The 24,624-nt window shown below is 42.1% G+C and overlaps 1 protein-coding gene across 1 annotated transcript; it reads left to right on the plus strand.

Annotated features, from left to right (window-relative positions):
* Positions 1 to 740: 740 nt before the first annotated feature.
* IGSF22 (immunoglobulin superfamily member 22) lies at positions 741 to 24,624 on the plus strand. The gene is given in 29 exon segments (XM_074148745.1): positions 741 to 783; positions 1,185 to 1,316; positions 2,037 to 2,105; positions 3,165 to 3,245; positions 4,836 to 4,845; positions 4,847 to 5,028; positions 5,447 to 5,490; positions 5,493 to 5,675; positions 5,677 to 5,737; positions 7,498 to 7,523; positions 8,151 to 8,292; positions 9,516 to 9,672; positions 9,747 to 9,816; positions 9,818 to 9,944; positions 9,947 to 9,982; positions 10,945 to 11,060; positions 11,063 to 11,120; positions 12,183 to 12,219; positions 12,221 to 12,283; positions 12,285 to 12,304; positions 14,210 to 14,362; positions 14,365 to 14,436; positions 15,340 to 15,490; positions 15,942 to 16,020; positions 17,009 to 17,163; positions 18,044 to 18,256; positions 18,258 to 18,351; positions 20,797 to 21,055; positions 24,557 to 24,624. Coding segments are annotated over 29 exon segments (2,901 nt in total).

Raw genomic sequence — 24,624 nt, forward strand, 5'->3', positions numbered from 1 at the left:
CAGTCCCTGCTGGAAACGGGCTATATGGTGACAGAATTTTTTCCCATATTACAGTCACATGGCCTGCTTGGTGATGCTGACAAAAGGTGGGCTGCATCCGTGGGGTGGGGTTTGCCTTCTGCTGAGGGGGAAGTGAATAGTTTTGTTCTTCTCAAAGGCCAGCACATTGTCTACCTGCTTGTGCAAGACAACAGGTATTGCTCCTGCATCACCCATATGCTTTGGTTAGAAACATTTTGTCTTGCTTTGATTACTTTGGATTAAAGTAACCTCCTTACCGGTTCTGTCTTGACACTTCAGCGAGGACAATGACACTGTTCCCAGCCACGTCTACCGAGAGCAGGGTGTGTGCCCATGTAGCATTCACATATCCCACTGTATGTGATATACTTAGGAGAGCTGAGGAGGTCCTTGATTAAGGAGAAGTGCAATGAAATAGTCTAAATGAATAAGCCATAATAATCCAAGTTGGTAGTAGAGTTTCTATTGATTTTCCTGGTGTAAAACTGAGACCTTTTGCTATTAAACACAGAAAAATGTCTCCGTTCCAGTGAGGCGTTTGTATGTAGCTTAGAAATAAGTATTCAGGGACAGCTCTTTACTGGTCAGTCTGGTTGGAAAAAAAAAAGAACAAACTCAATTGGTTCATTCTGATAGAAAAATCCAGCTCTTTGGAGCCTCCTGAAATGAACAGCTTAAAGGAGGAGCTTAAACTATGGGCATTTGTCTAAACACAGGGCATGAGCCGCACTCAGGAGATTGGTACAGTTTGTGCAGAACAGAGTAAGTCCCAGTGGGCCTTTTGATACTTCCAGTTTTGATACCTTTCTTGAATGACATCTAACATCAAAGCACCTTGCAGCACCCCTGTGCAGCAAGGCAGCCCAATTTTCCCATTGTGAAGATGACAAAACAAGTACAGAGAAAGAAAATTACTTGCCCAAAATCCTGCAGAAAGACTGGAAAGAAGCAAGGAATTGATCAACAGTCTCCTATGGACAGCTAGCACTCTTCCTACTGCACAAATCTTCCTCTCCAAAGAGTTTTTACTGACTGGGGCAATTTTCCGTGTAACTTCATGTTTTACGGCTTCTTGTTGTATCCACTCTTTCCACTCCTGGTAAATAAATACTTCAAAGAGTACCTCTCTGTTCTGCTTGATTAACATATTTTTTCCCCATCAGAAGATCTTATTTCTAGGAAATCTTCTGCCTTATTGGAGTCTTTTAGCATGTTGACGTGGTCCTTTGAGATCCTTGCTGGAGAAAGCATTCCTGAATTTGTGGAAAAACCTTGTCCACTGGTAACACCCGAGGGTGAGTAACAACAATTTCTGGTGACTGTTCTTTATGCAGCATATGCCAACAACTGCTGCATTTTTCAGGTACTTTTAGGTATATTCACCTACCTCATGCAAGTAAATATGCTCCGTCATCTTCTACAACCGGATGAGTGGTAAACAAAAACAGGTGCAAACTGCAGTTACCTATGCCCATCCTCACTGGTTTTAGAGATTTGTTGTGGATCAGTCATAATCAGTAGGAAAGCTGCTGTTCATTTTAGCTGCTGGAAACCTGTCCTTACTGATGTAAATACAGAAGTTCTTATTTATGCAAAACTCATGATCAAATGATTTGCCTGGGGCTGAAAGAATGTGACCTTTAATGCATAAGTAAATAAGCCTTTCCATCATGTATAATCTCTCCCGTATGACAGATCTGTGACTGTCTAAAGTGACAGAAAGATCATATGAGTCTTTATTATATATCACAAAAAAATCACAAATCATTCCTGTCAGTGTACAGAGCACTGCTATTGAACAAATTTAATTCCCAGAGTGGTATCTGTGATGGATGTAAAGTTGTAATAAGTACAGTAAGTAAAGTAAAGCAAGGTTAATCTAATCTTCTCCATAAAGCAGACAGGAAAAGCAATCATGCATTTAAAATAAACCCAAACAGAGAAAGTAGGTAACAGGCCCCTGTTCCATTTCACTCATTCATTCATTAATTCCAGTGTTTCTTCTTGAATTTTAGGAGACAGAGCAATATTCTGAGCTAAAGTTAAAAGTAAACCAAAGCCTAATATGACATGGAAAAGAGAGAGTGGGTACCAATAGAGGAAGAATCCAGAATGTTTTTGACAATCTTTTTAAGAAGTATGTGCTAAGGTAACACCTTTTTTCTCTCCATTAGCTCATTTATTTTATTATCTCCACAGTTAAAGCTGTAAAAAAGAAAAATTTAAGCACTACAGTATTCCTCAGCAGTAATAAAAACGTCCTCATTTGCCGCTGGCCTACTGCAATACTGCTACTTTCAAATGCTGTTGGGTGTTTATAGGGCAGTGCTTCCAATCAACAGAAAAAGAGCATCAGGGCAGGAACCATTATTTTTGTTACTTGATTTTGTGTTTAGCACAGTGAGGCCCTAATGCCTCTTGTGTGCCATTCAGGAAAAATCAACACTAAATCTTAATAATTCATAATATTCAAGACATGTCCCAGTTCAGCCCTGTTTAATTTGTGATGTCCCATGGCTGCAAAATTTATGCCTTTCTTCTTCACTTCCCTTGCTCTGTCTCTTTCTCTCCTTAATTCTTAGTTCACTATAACTCATCTCTTTTCTCAGGCATTCCTTTGCTTACAAGTCTGCCAGCTGGGGAAGGTCACACTCTTTTTCTTTTCCTACAGTACTCCAGAGTCCAACAGCTTCCATTCTCTCCTCTGGTCTCTGTATTGTTTATGCAGTTCAGGGGTGATACTCACTTTCAATATAGAGCACCAGAATAAAAGGATGTCTCTGAGAAGAAATGTGTCTTCATTTTGCGCCTTAGGCCAAGAATGGACCCGATCCAAAATATATCACTGTCAGTGGGAAGACTTCTGTCTGTCTTTGAGACTTTGGGAAGGTTGTGAGGGATCGTTAGGGAAGAAGGAGCATTGGATTTGGCCTCAAAATTTCTGCCTTCAGAGATCCTGGATTTTCAACAGCTCAATTCTGTTAATGATTTCAAAAATACTGACTTAGACACAAATAAAAAGAGGAATTCACTAATACATTTGTTGTATCTGCTCCCCACCACCCAATTTATGTGGAGTTTTCGCATAGTGCTTTCCCTATGTGTTTTTTTTTTTTCTTTCCAATATGAATGCTTCTCCTGAGATGATACAGATAACTATAAGTGTGTAGTTTCCAATACCCACACTGATGCCATCTACACAGTATCCTTGATCATGACCAAAGGTAAGCTCTCCAGGTCTGGCTTGATTAGTGACTAGACCAGTTACTAACGACTAGGCTTTGAAGAATTTGTAACTTAGACAAAATGGAGGGTCTTTGCACGACAGATTTGCTGCAAGTAGAGTGGGGTGAAGCAGGATGAGAGAATCTATCCCTAGCTGACTTTAAACTGAGCACTGTGTGTCTTTCCCTCTCTGCCCACTGCACAAAAAGAACGTGTTTTCAAAGGTGCAAGCATTGTGCTTGTTATGGGGAAGAGCCTTTGTGTTCTCCATATTCCTGGAGAAGAAAAAATGATATGATGCATATAGGTATGAAATGTATGCTGTGCATCACCAATGTGAATGGGAAAGACCTAGGCACCTACAGGCTTTTCGTGGCTCAGAAGTTCTCTGTTTTGCTGAGAGTGATAGGTAAGATTTGTTCCCGGATACATGAGGTTCTCTGTACAATGTCGACATCTACAGACAAAAATTTGAGGGTCAAAATTGGTGGGCCAAACTGTTACCTACTTTCTTTTATTATGGCTTTGCAACATTCATGATTTACTGGTCTTTTTAGGCTCAAACAGAAATCTAACATTGCACAAGTCATAAACCAACCCACAATTACCAGATCACCCATGTGAAAACACCTTTCATGAGACAGCAGATTTCAGTTTGAAGCCTAGTTATTACACATAATAAGCCAAATTCTCCACTGACCATCAGTGTGGCAAAGGTGTGAGTCACTACTGAATTTGGACCAGTTTTAGGGGAAAAGATGGGAATGACAAATTGCACCTTGGCACTATCCTCTTAGTGGAAGTGAACTTTCCTCAAACAGTGTTACAGGACTTAGGAGTGAGTGGATGGGCCTGGGCATAATGAGAACGATCTTTTTTCATCTGCATATGCGTCATACAACCAGCCAAATATGTGCCTGCTGTTTGAAAGAAAACCAACCACATTATATACAGCAAACTTGCTTTAAATCAATGCTAAGTAGAAGTGATGCTGCCCACCTGTCATACCTTTTAGTGGGACCATCTCTTAAAGATATGCTTTGTGATAAGTACCATTCTTTAAGTACAATACTTAACTTTTTGATAAAGCCCTTAGCAGAGCTCGGGCACAGGCTATTTGGTAGTGTGGTAAATTACCTTACTTAAGCCAAATAGTGATCCTGTGCCAGGCACTGCAGCACTCTTGACAGATAATGCAGGAAGATGTCAGTCCTCTTTCAGCTTGCCAAATGGTCCTAGGTATGCTTTTAGATGTCATCTGCAGTTGCCTGAAGCCATTTACTTTACAATGACCTGCAGTAAAGGAGAGGAGGGGAAAAAAAGCAGAGCTAAGACAGAAGAACTGAACAGAAAAGTAGTGTGTCTGTTGGTAACCAGCTTTGTAAAATTATATGCAACTTTTACTGAACATTATGAACTGTAGTTAGCTTAATTTCCACTGAAGTTGAAGGAATGAATTGATCTTTCTGCTGCCACTCAAGAAAGAAAACAAAATTACTTCACTGAAGTCTAACTATTTAGTGTGGGAAATCTGAGATTAGGAACTAAGCATAACAGAATGAATATTTGTCTTTTTGGTATTTTAACAGATGAGCCCCTAACTCCTGATAGAACTGAAACCACCAAAGGTGACTGAAAGACAGACAGCAGTGTTTGAAATCTGCCTGCCACAGAAAGTGCAAAAATTCCCCTAGAAGTTCAATGGGAAAGAGTTGAAGTGGGATGATAAGTATGAAATAATCACATCTGATGACAGATTGGCCCACACTATGAAAATTAAGGGTGTTCCATCCACTGACTTTAAAGAACTCCAGTGCTGAGACTGGAGTTATAGTGCAGAGCAGAACACTCCACTCTTCATTGATCATAAGTAATGCAAAGTAAGCATCTTTGGGCAGTGTGTGGATCAAACGCAAGATAACAGTGTTTAAGCTGCAAAATCCAGAAAGCTGAAACACAAAGCCCCAGAGCGTGGGCTGAAAAACATGGAAGCCACAGTCTCATAAAGTTAGTTTGTGGACAGGAAAACAGAGGAGCATCAAGACCTTATTTTCACACTGGAAGTAAAGTCCCAAGCCTGGAATCTCTCCTGCACAGGATCCCATGTTATATCCTGCAAAGGCAAAGCCTCCTGTTTTTATTTATAAGGTGCGTGTTGGTATGTGCCATTTTTTCTTGCCAACCCCTTCCACTTTCCCAGGGGTTCCAATTCAGTTCATCAGCAATCTCAAGAGCACCCAAGTTAAAAAAAAAAGAGAAAAGCCTGCCTGGAATGTGTGATGACTTCTGAAGATGTCATCCTGGAGGGGACACAGACTGGACGAGTGATTGAGAGGTCTCCTCAGTACATCATGAAGCATGAAGGGAAGAGAGCAGAGCTTAACATTAGTGCTGCTGAGCCGAGTGACTCAGGAGCTTGCACAGCAATTGTAGGCTACACAAGACAGTGACCCTAGTGAGCAGTACAGCAGTGCCAGTGTAACTCTGGAAGGTAAGTGTGAATGGCTCAAGAGAGGAAGAAGAGGAGGAATAGTTATCTTTACACTGTTCTTCAGTGAATTCTGCAGACGAGCAGTGCTGCTTTGCTATAACAGCCAGGAAACTGATGTGAAATAACATTGCTCTGCAGTCTATTTATTGTTTAGCATGGAATAAGCCATTAGTCTGTCCCCCTCTTGGTAGCATGCAGATAATAATTAAGGACTTCCCTTTGCTGTATAAAGTGGCAGAAACATAAAGCAGTAAATCTTCCATTTAAGTCCTTACGCGTCACCTAAACCAGCTTAGTAAAGCATACCGTGTTTTTTATTTCAATCAGAGTTGTCCTAAGGAATTCTTATCCTGATTCTTTAAAGCCACCCATGGGACTTTCGACTGCAGTCTGCTGAGGACCAGCAACACAACATGAGACTGGTAAATATTTAATATCACTTTTATTCTGTGAATTAATTTTGCAGTAGCATTATTGATACTGTAAACTTAAGTCTATGATCTTTAGAGAAAGACACAAGGCTGTTAAGAGCAGGGGAAAAAGTTGGAAAACTTTCAGCATGGGCTGGAGGAGAACTTCAAAGTTAGGGTGTGGATTTTAGTGGCTGTTAATATTTGAGATGACTTCTGTTAGAAGTGTACCAGCCTTGAACTATGCCCAGGTGCCTTCCATGAAAAGCGCAGCATTTGAAGACCATTTTAAAATGAACTGCATGGAAGGAGGATAAAATTATAGTAGTGTATCCTTCACAGGCTCAGTAACAACTGAATATTCAGTTGGTAAGATGATACGAAGGAAACTTCAGGGGCCAAAAGAAGCTCACCTGTGAGGTCAAGTAGATTTTCTCATATGGAAGATTGATCTGCCCTAGTGCCCATCCCTGACAGATATCTCTGTGAGGCTGGTCTCTTCCTAACAGTCCTATGTTTTCTGTGTCAGATGATGCCCCACAAACCCTGTTCTGGTTTATGGACTTGGATGGAGGTCACTCCGTTAGTTGTATTTTGGCCATGTATTTCTCATCTTGTTTTCCCAAAACGGGCCAGAAGGAAGCGGTTTCCCAATGGCATCCCCAGCCCTGGGCTTTCCAGGTGTGCCGCCTGACGAGGAGTCTGTGGCCAGGGTTGAGTGTGGCTGGCAGTGGGGAAGGAAGCCCTGGCTCCTGGAGGATGGGTGCCAGGCCTGGTATGTGAGTGCCTCTGTGGGCCATGGCCAGGGTGGCCTGAAGGGACAGTGTTGGGGCAGAGGCCTTCTCTGACCACTCCTCTGGCACAGGTAATCTGGAAAGCCATGGCTGAGCTGCCTCTGACTTCTGTGCACACTGCAATTGCAGACTGATGCCTTAGTTACAGATTCATCTTTCCCCATGTGGAGTTCAGGTTCAGATACAAATATTATGTAGGCAGTAGAGGAAGGGTTTGGCTGGTTTGGCTCCTCTGGACCAGCTAAGGTTCTGGAGCAGTGCCAAGAGGCTGTGTTTTGCTTCAGCTTTGGTGTCCTTATAGCTACGTTCCCTCTAGTGAACACCCACAATGAAAGGCAAAAAGTACTAAGGAACAGTCTTTCTCCATCCCCATTTCTTCCCATGATGTCCAATCTACTAAACCACTTTCATCCTGAGGGCCTGTACATTTTGTTATGAGGTCTCCCTGCCATTAAGTACCTCCTTGGTGTTTGAAGTGCTCAGTCAACAATCATTCTACACAGTTTTCCTGTTCACATGCTTCCATCGGGATTTCTTCCAGAGACATTTGCTTGAGCAATATGGCTCAATGATGGCAAAGAGGTAAAATGCCCATGGTATTGTCTGTATAATGAAAGGCTGCAAAACCCTAGTGGGAATTTTTCTCCAAATAGCTACTGTGTGGGGGACTTAGCCTGGTTTTGATAAAGGGCTTTTGACTCAGGACAACAGATGGACAGATCAGACAAGAATGAATCTAATCCTTCCTGGTCTACTACAGCCTCAGTTAAGTTTTGGCTTTGAATCTTGGCTCTTTCAACATATTCCTTCCCAGTCTCCTGTAAAGATGCTTTCACATTTTCTAACCCATTTTCTCAACCTGTAGACTCGCATTCTTTCCCACAAGGTTGGCTTCTCACCACCCACCCTTCTTTCTCTCCCAGGCTCTGATTTTCAGAGTAATCAGTACATGTATCCTTTGCATGCTGATGCACACCCTTTGTTACATGCCATGTGGCTCATCTATGCAGATGCAAAGATCACACTGTCCACGTAACACTGAATTCATTTTGTCCATAGATCACAGAGCTTTTTACCAGAGTAGGAGACAGAAATCCTGACCCCTTAGTCATCTTAGAACAGGAAACGTTGATCAGAGGATTCAGGGACAGGGCTGAAAGTGGTATTTGTTGCAATGTGTGTTGTTTCCTGCCTCAATCTTCTTGATAGATTACAGACATGAAAAGGATCTGGATAGAAAAGCAGGGAGCCATCCGCAGACTTGTCATTGACAGAATGGGAGAGGAGCTTGAAGGGAGGTAGATGTTCAGAGCCAAGGGGACAGAGAGTGGAGCAACAGTTGCTGTTGGAGGTAGCCACCCCATCTCCTTACTGCTCTTTAACAGGTGTACACAAACACTTGAAGAATCAGTGCTTCACCAGGTCTCCTTACCTCTGCCTGTACCATTTTACAGGCTTGTCTATGTGCTTGAGCAAAACCTCTTCTTCCTGCTTCTTTCTTCCCTGAGGGGAGAAAATTGAACAGTCATACTGGTTGATTTTAAGTGACTAAGAATAGGTTTCTGTGTTTATAAATCAGTAATCAAGAAATTTGGCCTGAGCCTTTACTTCAAACACTGTTGTCATGAGCAACAAGAAAAACACCTTTTCTGAAATTATATATAGAAATATATAAATATGCGTATTACTTGGCTCTTGGCAGCCAGATGGCGCCAGATGGACTTTCAGACTTGTCTGCAGCAGGGAAATAAGCCTCTTTCTGTCTGCTGAATCAAGGCAAAGTGGATAGATACCACTGCCTGGAGAGCGGGATAAACGCAGCTGTAAGGATGTTGTGGCTGCAGTACAGAATACTTACCATACCTGTGTTGCACTAAAAACCCATCCACAGCAAAGCTTTTGCATAGGGAGGCTTGGGTTTCCCGCATTCAAAAAAAATTTTTGATGCCTTTTTATAACTTCCAGCAGCAGATTATAGTTTTTAAACATACCCATTGTGTGACAAAAATAAAAGGAAAACCACCAAATATGTTTTGGAGCGTGGCTATTTTTTCTTTCTTGTGTGCAGGACACCCTTATTGTTTTCCCATATTACTCTTAACAAATGAGGGATCATTTTCTTTATAAGCAGTACCTAACTTTGATTCTACTACCTTTATCATGATCATAGATATCCCAGTGTGGCCTTAGGGAAGAACAGCACAAAGGGCTTCTTCTTGTGCCTTGCAAAACTTACAAACTACCTGGAATCAAATCTCCAGGCTCTAGGGAAGTGAGGAGCTTTGGGGCTTGCTGTCTCCCAGACGTCCCTCTTTTTCTGCTGAGCTGAACAACTAAAGGAGGTCAGCCAGCTCCCACTACAAGAAACAGAACTAAATTAACTGAATCAAAACATGCTGAATATTTTGAGTGTCCTCAAAGACTTTGACAAAATACAGGATTCTTATATTAAAAACATGAAGGAGTGTATGAAGGGCCCAGCTTTGGACCACCTTTTCTGGGAACTTGCAGACAAAGGAAAGATGTCAAGCTATATTTGCAGCTGCAGCCTTCAGATGTCTCTGTTCTTTCCAGATTCTCCTATTATTGAAGAATCCGTCCTCGAGCTTTTTGCTGCACACAGCGTTACTGTGAAGACTGAGCATACAGTGAGCATCAAGGTGCCTTTCAAGGCAAAGCCAATGCCCAAAGTCACATGGTTCAAAGATGGCATTGAGGTGACAGAGGAAGAGTGGTCAGCCACTCACACTGCAGACAAACTGAAAAGCAGAGTTCTTGTAACACATGGGGGAAATGAAAAATGAGATGGAAAGCACCCAAAGGCAATGGAGAAAAGCAGGTGACTTGCTTCATCGTCAAGAGGAGGATGGCTGGAGAAAAAATCATGGATCAAAGTAGGGGTGGTGGAAAGCAACTACACCACATTTCCTACAGACAAGGTGGAGGCAGGGAAAGCCTACTAATTCAGAATATGTGCCATCAACTCTGAGGGCCTCATCAAGCCCTTGAAACAGGAGAAATTTTTGCTGGAGACCCTATTAGTCAGCTGTTTCTAATGTGGTTTCACAGTTCTGCTTCCCATCATGTTTGTCCTCCTCCTCCTTGCCAGTCCCCAAAAGAACACTGTCCCCTGTGCTTCACAGGACAAATTCCAAGGACAGAGCTTAGAAGCTGCTTTGTGCTGATAGCCAGGATCAAACAAATACCCAGGTCCTTTCACTGCAAGGGTTTGTAGACTGAGAAAACCCTCAACATGGACTGGCCACAAGAGAGGACTGACTGACACTCTGTTCTAGTGACAGTTACGTAAGCTTAGTGGGATACAGCAGAAATGAAAAGTGGCTTTCTCTGGAAAATATTGTGGGGGAGGAGGGAAGATAATTTAAAAGGGAATGCTTAAAAACATTTTGTTTTGCAGCCAAAAAAGAAAATATGTCAGCCAAAATCTAACTTGGTTAGAAAACACTGCTGAACTATCTTCTGGGAGTTACAGCTCGGGTACCTCTTGTTCCCATTTTTCCTTTATGGACTGAGATCCCCAGTGAAAGGGGATTTGCAGTCACTTTTCCCCAAGGTCAGAGTGTATCACAGAAGATACAGTGCAAACAGCAAGTCTGGCCTATTGAAACATTTCAGAAAGAAAATTGCCAAATTGAAGTAAATATGTCAGTTCTCATCTAAAACTTTGTAATTTTGTCCAAACTTGGATTAGGGAAGGCATTTCTGAACCGCTCTGTAATGCATTGCAGAAAGAGCTCATTTTTGGAATAAGTGCAAGAATTGAAATGTTTCAACCTTTGCAATGACAAAGGGAAATAGATGGCAAAGAAAGAGTCTTTAGAAAAAGGTTGTAGCTATGAATAAACCTTAACATACAAGTTACCCTCCTTGACTTCTTGCTGTATGTACATATATATATTTATACGCACACATAGCACATACACACAACTTGGAGTCAATGAATTCTGATTGTACTGCACTAATTTGATTTTCTTCTGTGTAGAGCCTCTGAGACAGGTGTCTCAGCCTCAAGTTGTAGATGTCAGGAAAGAAGATGTCCCCATCACCTGGAACTTCCCAGCCCAGGATGGAGGCTCCCCAGTGCAAGGTTACATCATAAAAAAAAAAGGAAGAAAGGCAGCGATCTTTGTGTTCCAGTCACCAAGGAGCCAGTCCAAGGTCAGACCAAGATTATTATCTGGTTTATGTAGAAGGAAAGTTAGATAAGCTTTGAAAGCAAAGCTGAGTATTGATTAATCAAGGAAAATGTCATCATGGTATCTAGCAAGATACATGTTTTGATATATGCTGTTCAAAGTGAGATTTTCAGCCCTCAAATAGAAATGGCTTGATACCGACAGGCAACAATGAGAGGGCAGAACCTCTGAAAGTCACACCTACGGATTAGGCACCTATGGGTGCCTAATTTCAAACATCTGTATTTTACATTTCTTCCTACCTAAATTTGACTTCTTTTCCCTGTCTTAGACCCGAACTAAATTACACTAGTGACTGATTTTGTTGTATCCATCAGATAGCAACCATATGATCCATGTCTAGCACAGCTTGTAAAACACATGGGAGTGTTCCTATCAACAGCAGGATCTGACTAACGAGACTTTTGCTTTTTCTTTTCTGTTAATATTTTGGTTCTTTCTTGGATTCTTTCCTCCGTCTCTTTCAAAATGTTGGACTTTCATATTAATTAAGTTGCAATCAGTCACACTATCCAAAAATATCCTTAAAGTACCATTATTACTCATGGTAAATAATGGAAACACTTTTTAAGGCAAATTACTCAAATACCGAGGTTTTTTTCAAAACTGAATGGAGTTTTAACCTTGCTTGAAGTCTGGGTTGTGAAAGGCTTGGCCACTCTATTGAGTTTGTCACCTCATGGGCAATTCCACTGAAGTCAGTGGAGCAAGACATGAAGATTTTTTTCCCCAACATGTATGATTATACTAGGCTATAGACCATAATCTAGTGGAAAGCAAATTATGCATTTTTCCTCTTATATCCATCAACATTCCATCTCCTCCTTTGGGAGAGAGATACGAAAATGGAGCAGACCATGAGGCTCCCTGAACCCCTGAAATTTATATTGTTCTCCAGCAGTTCATGAGCTGAAATTTCTTCTTGGTTTATCTCAATCCAAAAGCAATTAAAAAAAATAGTGACCACTTGGGAACACTTTTATGGGTGATTAGAGAGTTGTGTAATTGTAACATGTGTCTCTAGATACCAGATTCAAAGAGGATGGTTTTCTGGAAGATACAGGAGTTCCATGTGATATCTGTGAACCCTGCAGTCCCTGGACTTCTCAGCATGCCCTCAGCCTCTCATTGCAAAGGATCCCCTCAGTATGTTTCTTTCACCATTTAATACCTAGTTTTCTTAAACATCTATGTGATGATCAGTTCTACGCATTTATGACTGAAATCTGAGGGACTGAGGCAAATTCCAGCTTGGCTTATCATGTTAACAGCTTAACTGAAGATTAAGGAAGGCCTTAATACTGTTGGCTGTAAATGTAATTGTATTATAATTGCCTGAAAGTGTGATATTATTCACTTAAAATGTGTAACTATTACAATAAGGACGTGGTAAGAGATTCCCTCATGAGGGGAATTGAGTATATGCAAACAACAGAGATCAACATGATAGAGATGCTCTAAGGCATCTTTAGTGCTTAATGTTCACATATAGGTTGCCAAAGGCCCTAACATATGACAAAGAAAATAATTTCTCATACATGTTACTATGCTCCTTTCATCAGTCCCCCAATCAACTCTTTTAAAAGAAAAGAAAGCTCTTGTGGAATTCATGGAAGTTGCTTATATTCTTTTATTTTAATTTTTAATTGGATTTTTAGTAGTAAAGAATTTGTGCCTAATTCTGGACAGATCAAAATCACAGACAAACTCCAGAGGAATTACAATAGCCTCAAAACTGCTGAAATGGGCAGATTTTATTTTGTGCCAGTTACAGTGAGTTCTTACTCTATATGACCATATAACTAAAGCGTTTTAAAAACAAAAGACTGTCAGAGGCCATCAGTAAATAGCTTAACCTATTGATGGAATCTTGTAATAGATACAGGAGTGGGACTCAGTAGGTGCACATAATTTAGAAAGAAAAAACTGGCCAAATGTGGAAGTGGCTATAGCTACAAAATGAGATAATTCTGTGTAGTAGACAAGAGCCTTGAGGTTAAATAGTTACTCAGATGGGAAAGCATTCAGGTTCATTTACATCAGAAGACAACACAAAAACAGTTTAAAGCCTGAAGCTATGATTCTTCTCCTATTTGAAGACTTGCATTATTTCACATTAGGCCTAGGAGAATATGTACTGTCCATATGTACCATATTCCTTATGACCCTGCGTGCTCATATGAGTGTTCTGTATAAAAGCCATTAGCATCAAGTTTGTCATGGCTTCCTGCACTGGTTGACTTCTTTGAGTTGGGGACAGCAGTGGGAGGTCACTCCATTTTTAGCTGAGACTTTCAGAGCAGAATGTGAATTCGGATACAAGACTCTCTTCATTTGATTAAAAACATACAGATATATTTTGATGTTCCATCTTTTGCTCTTCTTACATATTATGGAGATCTAACTAGACTGCTGCAAGGTGGACTGAAGAGCAAAAAGCAAGATCTGTATTTTTAAAAATGACTATTAATTAGAGGTACTGTAATCTTTAGCAAAAGAACTTGAAAAAATGTTATCAGGATCTTGGAAGCCAGAAAGCAAATTCACTAATCCAGGCAGTCCAGATAACACCTGTCCACTTTACACAGGACTGTAAGAGGGATTTATTAAACAAGAAGAGACACCAGGCACTCAAAGCGATACAAGACTGATTATTGGAATACTACAGAGTACTGCAGAACTCACCAGCCAGCTAGGAAGAGAGAGAAGCAAATCTTTAATGCTACACACCTCTCCCAAACATGTATGGAGAGTGAGTGGTGGTCAGTGTTCTTAGAAGGTGCCCTTTCGAAGCTGAATTCAGATGGTCTCATGTCAAAAGTTGTGAGTTTTTTTCTTAAATGGCCAACCTTAGAAGAGGGTCTACATTCATGCGTTGTTTTAGGAACTGCATTGTTTTGATGGGCAGAATTTGCACTGTGTTTATTAAGGCTCCTTTTACCCTAAAACCTTGCAGGTTTGGCATCTTGAAATAGGAGCAGCTCTTTATTCACATATGCAAGCATAGACCTGCAGGTACAGTAGTGTGTCACAGCTCTCCTGCTGTCACAGACCCTCCAGGACTGCTGAAGGTGGTGGATTTTTCCAACTCCAGCATTTCCTTAGCCTGGCAGGAGCCAGACCAGGAAGATGTGCTGTCAGGATACATATTAGAGATGTGAGCTGAGGACACCAAGAAATGGACCAACATGCACCAGAATGAATGGTGAATGTGAATGAAGCTGGTATGGGAGAATCAGTGGAGCTACAGGAAGGAATTCTAGCAATGCCACCTTCAGGTAAGACCTGCAGTATCTGTCCATCTGGAACTCCCATCCATCAGCTGTTACTTTCTTTTGTTTTTAAAATACAAGTAATTTTGTAAAGGGCTACATTCATCTTGCACACTTAGAAAAGCTAAAAAGCTCTGCTTTTTGCTGAGTTTTCAGAGATGCTGAGAGGAGATGGAGAATAGCACAAACTGGGCAATCCTTGAGCCAAATTAAAATCATTCTGCCATCCTTCTTGCTGAGCTGTCCCCTGAATGAGTATGTCAGGTATAATGGCAGTTGTTTCTTCCACCATCTGATCTCTCTCATATAATCTCACATGTAATTACAGAGGTCACTGTTGGAAGATTCTCCAGTTCCTGTTGTGGATACTGTTGTCTGAGTATGGGTCAGGGGCGTAGGTACTACAGCAAATAAACCATTATGTTTGAAATACCATATTTACAACAAATGGGTGATACTGAGACTGGATTATAATTCTTTCAGGTGCTTTGAATGGGATGAACAGTCAGGTGCCAGCATGCTAAAGTTTAAATAATACTATCAGAGGTCATGCTTCAAAGACAGTAGTTATGTCTTGAGAATGAAAGTATCATGACCTGCCATGAAATCCCCAGATAACTTACTATTTGAGGTAGCAAAGTATTTAAATCTTTATTGGTTAGGATTTACAAATGCTTAATTATTAATTAGGAAATTCAGACTTTTTATGTCTAAGATACTGCCAGGTAACAAAGCATGGTGCTGACTGCCCTCAGTAGCAGTAGTGCCAGCAAGAAAAGATGCATGATTCATGAGTCATGTTATATAGCACTGATTCCTGTAGAGTAGGGGGACATGCAGGCTTGACTGAGGAAGTCTCAGAAGAAACATCCAGGTGACCAATACAAAAATAGTTGTTTCTCTTCTCAGTCTCCACTTTGGAACTACACAACCAGTTTGTGCAGGACAGCTTTGTGACCACATCTCCAAATAGAGAAACCCCCCAAAATCCCAGAGAGGCTGCAGGCTCCAAGCAAACTTCTTTGGTGTCAAATGGCAACCTGCAGTACTGTACGGAAGAGTATAGAAGTCCTGTAAGAACAGACATTATACAAAATTGTTTGTGGCAGAAGGTAGACAGTAAAATCATCTAATGAGGCATTAAAGCTGCCTCTTCTTTTTCTTTGTTCTCATTCACATTTTACATTAACTATTTTTAAATGTTCCTGTTCCACCTTCCTCACCTGAAATTCTCCTGAATAGATGTTCATCACTAAGCTGTTGAATGCTGAGGCATTAATATTTCTTTTCTGGTGGTAGAGGTGTTTGGAAAAGAGCTGGCAACATTGCAACCCGTACACGTAACTGTCTGCTGAAATAGTTTGGAGGTTTCTTCTTCCAGTCTCAGTCATTCATTCACGTTTCCATGCATGACCCAACAGTCTGAAGAATGGCTTTACTTTTCGGTGCAATCTCTCACTCTTTTAATTTTTAAATTTCTTTTCTCTGTTTTTCTTCTATCCCCCCCATAGATTTGATCTGACTGTGAGCCTGAAGAGCCACATGGTGGTTTGTGGTGGGACAGCACCATGCATTCATACATCTTCCCCTGTCAGAGGAAAAATCCTGCAATTAGAGTTTTCTTGGACATCTGATGAAATGCAGCTGCAGGGCTATGGAGGCTGTAGTTGTCCTTTGGCCTTTATCACATGAGCTGTCACTTTGGTTGAAAATAAGTTGACTATTGGAGAAAACTTATGCGGTGCTTTTGCTTCATGAAATCCTGCAGAACTGCTCACTATTTTTATGGCTGGTCTTTTTATAAGCCTCCCTTTGGTGGTGAGGGTAGAGAACTTCTGTGCACGCAAGTTTGTCAGCTGCACAATCCAGCCTCCTGCAGCTGGAGCAACAGTGTTCAGCAAACCATAAGATATTGGGGAAGCTCTCTGATTCATCACGAGAAGCAGAATTTTTCAAGCATGCAACTGCAGTTCATGCTAACTGAAGTGAAATCATTCTTTATTAAGCCTTGAGTGACCTAGGGGAGTGATCAGGTTGTAAAGACAACACTTGAGGTCCCAACACTGTCCTTTCTGAGGTACAATTTCTATTAACATGGAAGTTGAGCTCATTTCTGTGGAGGCTAAGGGCAATTTCTGTGCTTTGGTTTTTTTTTAAGCCTAGACTTCTGCAGGAGCTGAGGCTCTACAGTACCTTGCAGAATCAGCCCCGGTGTATGAATGTATCTCTCAGTCTAAATTGTACAAGTTTATCTGTATGACACCACCTGTTTTCTCTCAGCTTTCAAGATGATCAAACTAATGAACGTAAGGTTTATGTGGCATCTCCCAAGCCATGCCAGTTCTAGGCACTTTGCTGTGGACAAAGCCTGTCATTGCCTTTACAGCTTGAAGAAATCACTAGGATTGCTGTCCTTGAAATCTTTTTCTGTCAGGCTGATCATGTACAAGTGGTTCCTGTAGACACAGATATCCCTTCTGTGCTCAAAGACATGGTTTGTTTCTGTTGCCACTCAAGTCAGGAAGCAGAATGTCATAGCTGCACGTTTGTCTTGGCCAGCGCTCCCCACCACCACTAGCGATGTGGCAAAAAGAAGGCATATCAAGAAGAGGAAGGACAAGAACTATTCCCAGTCCTTATCCACAGCACCAAGCCATTTATTTGTGATCTGTACCAGATCATCATCAAAAATAGTTACAGAGAAGCCCTTTATGACACTCAAATGCAAGTTGCAGGGACAGCCTAGAGCCAACTTGAGCATCTCAGTCACTGCTGGGTATCGACAGAAGGTATTCCTCTGCTGATGGAAATTTCACACAATTTCTGCATCAATACTAGAGTTGGGAAGGTTGTTTTTTCTTGAAAAAAAAGAAATGATCCCGATCATACACACCCCTTATCCAAAAAAAATGCCACAGGAGGGATCCAAAATGTTGTTTCCACTCAAGGGGCAAAAGACTCCCTAGTCAGAAAGGATTTTCCTACCTCTTTTCCTACCGCTTGTCACTGCGTTTCCCAGTTAGCTGAGCCAAGCAAGGCTAACCAAGCAAGGCAACCAGCAGCATGGTTCAGAGCTGAGGACTAAGGAAGGCTTTGCTCACTCTGTCCAATGGGGAGGGAAAAGGGGAAGCAGTTATTGCTCTAGACATCCCCTAGAAATGCTGCCTGGTTTTTCATGCCATTATTTAACCAGGCAAATCCTCACAACAGCATTAACAAACACAACAGTGTCCCCTCAGCAGTCTGGTGACATCATTTCCGTTGCAAGTGGGTCTATGACAGCCAAGTGGAGGCAGGCTGGCTTGCTCCTTAGACAGATTCATATTGCTATAATGATCTGCTGGGGGTTAGGGACCTTTGCAGTATATTTTGTACTTGTCATCTCTTTAGAGAGTGCTGTTTAAAACTAACAGCCTTATTTTTTCATCAGGAGGGAATTACTTGCACATGGCAAATTGGTCTTCATGTTCCTCGGGGTAGGAAAATCAAGGAAAGAAGTACTCCTAGAAACACAATAATTTTGGAAGGGAGGAACTGAAGTGAAAAATTTTGCCCCAGAAAAGGACAAAGAAAGGGTCCCAAACAATACTTAAATGTGCTCAGAGTGATTCTTAGATTTCCCCTGACCACCCACTTATCTGCAGCTGGTTGAGGAAGTCCCAGACACTGTGACCCTAAATCACAGCTCCAATGTAGAAGACTACTAGCAGACTGATCATGGTACCCTGAAATGTGATGTCAGTACTGCCTTGTGGTTCACAACCTCAGAGAAGGTCTACAGCAATAAGTACACTGTCACAGGTCTGCTCCCAGGGAGGAAATACTTGAGTCATTCCCTGCAATGATACTGGGGACACTGACCTTCTGGATTCACAGGAGCAGCAGTACATCTCCAAAGGCAGAGGTAAGGATAAAAACTCATGACAGTGCTGGAGGAAGGTGGGTGCTCTTGCATGCAAGACTATGGGCTACGCTCAGGCTCCCTTTGTGGCCTTGGGTATATCACTAACCTGTTTGGCACCTCAGGTCCCCACCTGGGGAATAGACACAAAAACACCTTCTGTGCTATTCCATCCTTTTGATGGCAATCTCTTCAGGACCAGGCTTCCTTTTACTACACACATGTGTAGCCCATTACATAGCAGTTCATACAGATGCTGTTTAAATTAAAATTCAAGGGGCCATCCATTCGCAGGGAGGGTGATATTATCGTAACAAAAGATTGGCATTACAAGTCATTTGTCTTGTAGCATATTTCCAGTCTGACTGGGATTTGTTTCCTAAATGAAAAGCAAAAAAATCTTGTCACATGTGGGAGACTGTGTGACATCTTTCTGGGCCAGAAGCTGTAAGCTGTCCCTAAAAACACATTAAATTAAACACTCAGAAGTCAGCCTATCAGGTAAATGCCTTCTCCTTTGTTCAGTTGCTCCCTGCTCAGACCTAATCAGTAACAAGGGTGTCTCATTAGCAGTTCCTCCCAAACAAAACTGTACACGCCCCAGCTTATCAAATCAAAATTGTAAGTGATCCTTCTGCCCAGTCTGGGGCAAAGCAGAATGCAGTTACTCTAAATAGTGAGATACAAGCCTTTTTTTTTTTTTTTTTGGCTTGACCTATACCTGTTGTAATAAACAATATAGTAATATAAAACAAACTCTATATTCATATATATTACCAGACTATGCATATATTTCTTCAGAAGCCTATCCACATGCTGCTACAAGTCTTCTAATTCCATTAAGAGTAATGAGCAATACATTAAAACAACAGAATAGTACACTAAAATGAGTAATCAAGTGTCACACTTCATATTTGTATTTAACAATCAGCCTTCCTTGATCTCCCAAGTGAATAATGGCAGGACCAGAGGAAATGGTGTAAAGTTGTGGCAGGGGAGGTTTAGATTAGGTATTAGGAAGAATTACTTTACTGAGAGGGTGGTCAGGCACTGGAGCAGCCTGCCCAGGGAGGTAGTGGAGTCACCATCCCTGGAGGTACTTAAGAAACGTGTAGACATGGCACTTCAGGGCATGCTCTAGTGCCTGAGATTGTTGGTTTGCGTCTGTTTGTGGGTGGGTGGGTGTGGTGTGTGGTTGTGGGTGTTTGTTTTGTTTTTGTTTTGGTGTTTGGTTTTGGTTTTTGGTTTTTTGGGTTTTTTTGTCATTTTTTTTGTTGGTTGGACTTGATGATCTCAAAGGTCCCTTCCAACCAAGAAGATTCTGTGATTCTGTGACTCTGTAATGTAACTAGACCATAGGCATGTTACTTTGGTTACATGTGCAGCTGAGAAAGAGCACTTCCATTTACATGGCTGTATCCATGTTCTTGTATGGAAGTACTCTAGGCCTGGACCTTACAGAGTCTAAAATAACTACAGTAACTTCTGTGTATGTAGGTGAGTATAAGAGAGTAGGAAATGGAGGAAAAGCTAGGTTGGTTGTGCCTTGATGACAGCCTGCCTGTCTTCAGGCAGGACAGCAGGACATAAGCAGATGTGAATTTTCTTCATTATAAATGGCAAGTCACAAGGTTTATTTGCAAACCTGAGAAATGGTAGAAAAATTCTGAAGGATAAGGAGGAGATACAGCAGTTTTCTGAGTATGTGATCTCATAAGAGAATTTTGCCATACAGTGCTACTTCTGGGATCCAGTGGATTTACCTGATAGGACCCCATGCCAATGCAAAAGGAGATAATAAAGACTTCAAGAAATGTGTTTAAATACAGGCTGAAAATGGAAGATTTGCATTGGACAATGGAAATTAAATTGCACATGCAGTTCCCCTTGATTCCCCCAGAGCATTCTGTAGACTATTATTGCCTCAGAGCAATGCCAGCAAAGCAATAAGCCTTTCTTTACAAGATCACCTGCTTTGGTTTATAATTGGGTGTAATTTAATCATGCATTTCTAAAGTGCCTTAGGAGCCAAATATCCAAAAGCACTTTACAGTTTAATGGCATTAGTGAGGGAAGGCATCGATATATCCCCATAGAGCAAAAACATGACACCTTATTTACAGATCAAGAAACAAAGAAATTAATTGCTTGCTTACAGTTGCATAGAAGATTATGGGGAGAATGAGATTTCTGATTCCTTCCTCTCTTGCTTTTCAGTTTGTATTTGTTTACATGTGAGATAGGTACACTGGTCAGATAATGAGGGTAATGTGGCGCATTGTTCATTGTTCCTCCTCCCTGAGTTTTCCCTGGTGGGAAAGAAGGCTCAGGTCATGAAATGTCATACCTAAGCTCTTTGGATTTGTACTCGTGCAGGAGAAGATTCTGTCTTGATGCTAGCTCTGTGTTTGCATGTGCAACAGAGTGCAGTGTGAAGCAGCCCATACTGACTCTGTCCTCGGCAGTGTTTTGACTTCAAGGTGAAGCAGTATCCCAGGAAGGACTGTGTTTCCTGTTGCATCACCCCACTGAAGAACCACAGTATGAGTCATGGCAATGACTGTGCCACAAGCTGTGCTTTCACCAGTAACCCCCACCCAACAGGGACCCTGTACAAGGGCAATATTATCATCACATCCAAGTCTAAGTTGTGGTTCAACTCAACAAGTAGCATCTGTCTGCTTATGATCCCTACAACTTGCAGCTGCAAACTGATCATCTGTGGTAAGTCTGATTTGCAGCCACTGTGATTTGTTGGGGGCAATTCCCTCCAGGCTGAATAACCATAGATTTAATGTCTCCAAGTATGATTTACACCCTGCTGTTTTCCAGGGTGCTGCAGATCATACTTCTCTGGGCTAGTTTGGCTCTTATCCTTGTCCCACAGAGGAAGAGATTGCTCAGTCTGTAGTTACTGCAGCTGGAGCTGCAAGGGCCACATTGTAAGAACTTACCTTCAGATCCAAAAAGCACCCTAACCCTGACTTTGTCTTTCTCTGAAGTCATTGAGATTTGTCTTCAGTTGCTTGAAGGCAGTACTGGGTCCCTTAAAATGCCATATTTTGGTTGGCAGGTCTCATGTATTCCCTAGATGGCTCAAAAGCAAATATGTCCATTTCTCAGTCCCTAACCAGGCTTGCCCTGCACTGTGGCATACTTAGCACTTCCAAGGAGTCAGCTGATGCATTCTGACAACAGTTTTGTGCTTTTTTTGCAGATACCACAGACACTGCACTGGGTATATCTGTCTTCTTCCTTTGTGAAATGGCAGGATCTTGCTAACATTGTTTGAAAGCTAGTAAAAATTTCCAAGACACAAAAAGGAAGAAAATCAGATATTTTATATTCTCCTCTCCCATCTCTGTTTTTTTCCATGCTGGAAGCACACAGCTTGGTTCCTGCTGGCTCAAATTGGACCTGTGAGGCTGACGTGTGAGACTTTATCAGGAGTAGCGTGGCCAGCAGGAGTAGGGAAGTGATGGTGCCTCTGTACTTGGCACTGGTGAGGCCTCACCTCGAGTGCTGTGTTCAGTTCTGGGCCCCTCACTACAGGAAGGACATTGAGCTGCTGGAGCGTGTCCAGAGGAGAGCCACCAAGCTGGTGAGGGGTCTAGAGAACAAGTCATATGAGGAGAGGCTGAGGGAACTGGGCATGTTTAGTTTGGAGAAGAGGAGGCTGAGGGGGGACCTCATTGCCCTCTACAACTACCTGAAAGGAGGTTGTAGAGAGGTGGGTGTTGGCCTCTTCTCCCAAGTGAATAATGGCAGGACCAGAGGAAATGGTGTAAAGTTGTGGCAGGGGAGGTTTAGATTAGATATTAGGAAGAATTACTTTACTGAGAGGGTGGTCAGGCACTGGAGCAGCCTGCCCAGGGAGGTGGTGGAGTCACCATCCCTGGAGGTATTTAAGAAATGTGTAGACATGGCACTTCAGGGCAAGCTCTAGTGCCTGAGATTGAGATTGTTGGTTTGTGTCTGTTTGTGGGTGGTGTGGTGTGTGGTTGTGGGTGTTTGTTTTGTGTGGTTTTTGTTTTGGTTTTGGTGGTTGGTGGTTGGGTTTTTTGTTTGTTTTTTTGGGGGGGTTTTTTTGTTGGTTGGACTCGATGATCTCAAAGGTCCCTTCCAACCAAAAAGATTCTGTGATTCTGTGAACACTTCCAGGTGCATGGAGTTAGGTTTTACTAACAGTAACCCCCAACCCACACACAGTCTCCCCATGTCACCATACCCAAACTTAGAGCTTGCAGAGTGGTCTTACAATAGGTACAGCAGTGTCTTCAAACAGCTGTGTCCTGTGACTTTCATGAGCCTCTGGTAAGCTCACCCTGATTATGATTGATTAACTAGGGAGCCGTGAAGGTTGAACAAGAACAAGAGCAAGAGAGCAAGAATTCTCCGTCCTTTTGTCTGTCATGACACTGAAGTATGTTTCCCCCATTCTCCCTTTCCAGAGAAAGGCCCTGGTGCCTCAGGACCGGTTGGTGTTCCCTTAAAGGGAACAAGAGAGAGACAGTGCCAGGCACAGCTTGAAATGAAACTGATACAGCACCAATAATGAGGGACTATATTTGGAAAGATCTTTAAGGTTATTTTTGTCTGTGATCATTGCTTCTGGACAGCCTGCTGACAACTTCTGGGCTCCCCCCAGGGTTTGGTTCTCTCTGCTACTGTGGAAGTCGTTCCGGGTGGGTCAGTGGAGGGAAAGGATGTAACACGCTGGGTTTCCTGCTCTGATTTTCAAGCAAATTCATCTGTCTGTGTGTGTAGGATACATGCAACACTTCTTTCACTGAAGCCAGCCACTGCCCACCTAAAAGACTGAAAGCAGTTCTTTACCATTTTTTAAGAATTCCTGGTGTTCCTGGACACTTCCCTAGTCCCTAAAATCAGCAGGAGCTTTCCCTGGCCTGGCATCGCTGCCAGCCAGGCTGGCGCAAGAGGAGCCCTGGCAGCACTGCTCACCCAGGTTCAGGGAGGGCAGGCAGGCCTCAGGGGCCACAAGAACAGCTTTCTATCCCCTCAGAGATCTGATCGCTGGGTATCTGCCTTCCCACACAGAGCTTGTTGAGGTAAGGACTGTCACATTAGGAACACACCTCTTCAAAGGTATTCAAAGCAACCTGTTTACAAGCAGAGCTGGTTAAGGAACAAGGCTTGCAAAAGCACTGTGTGGGTGAGGTGCTAATTTATATTCAGATTCCTTAATGGGAGCCTATTTCTGAGGCCTCCTCAGGCTCCTCTTTGATTGATTTACCTTGACCTGGCCAGTCTTTCGAGAGGGTCTCTCTGCTGCTAGGCCTATTTGCAGTCAAGTGAGGTGGGAAAGCAGGAGTCAGAATAAGAGGCTGTAAAACTGACTTTAGGAGATAAGGAATTTGTTTCAAATTGAGCTTAAGTGCAGTTTTATTCTAGATTTCAGGAACTATATTCTTGCTGATTTTAGTTCTGGAAGAGGAGCAGTTACTGCCTGGAGTCAGGTGCTGTAGGCTGGAGGACACTGTACCTCCTGCAAAAGCTCTTTTTGTTAGGCCAGGACTTGAAACACTTTGTTTAGGGATTTTTTTTTTTAGAGACTGTCAGTAGTCTTTACCTGGTGACAGCCTGTCGAAGGGTAAAGGAGTAAGGAGTGATGAGCAAATCTGCTGATTCAAATAGCTGTGCAGGAGTTTCATTTGCTGGTTTCTATGCTGATTACAAGGGAGCTAAACCCCTGTTTCTCAAATGCCTGTCTCCACTCCTCTTAATGTATGCTCTTCTATCTCTCTCCTTTAAGGAAGGATGCTTGCACTCTTCTGCTTAGCTATGTTTTCAGTTTTAGCATTTTTCTTAGTATTTGCAAGAAGAAATAGGGCATTGCTCCACCTCTGACACACAGCAGCACCTTTCTTGCTGTTGTAGCTCAGAAAGGGTGAATATCATTTTTCTTAGGCTGGGAGGTGGCAGGTTGCAGAGAACACAAAGCCTGTTAGACCAAAAGTGAATTATTGGAACAGTGATGAACTGAACAAGGGGAAATGAGAATGAAAATGAGAACTCTCTAACTTTGAACTATGAAAACTCTCTAACTGGTCCTATGAAAACTGTGACCAGACGACTTTTTCCTTTATATAGTGGGAAGCTTTATAGAGCTTTTTAGCAAGAACTTTGTGAGACTTCCACTCAAAACATGGGGTTTGTTGCAGTAATTATGGCACTTACTCCTTTTTTTATAATTTTTTTCTTAAGAAAAAGATGAAACAAGCCTCCTGGACACAGTGACAGAGAGTTTGCAGAAGTCAAAACACAAGATGTAA

This window comes from Numenius arquata, chromosome 6, assembly GCF_964106895.1.
Source record: "Numenius arquata chromosome 6, bNumArq3.hap1.1, whole genome shotgun sequence".
NCBI classification, from domain to species: domain Eukaryota; kingdom Metazoa; phylum Chordata; class Aves; order Charadriiformes; family Scolopacidae; genus Numenius; species Numenius arquata.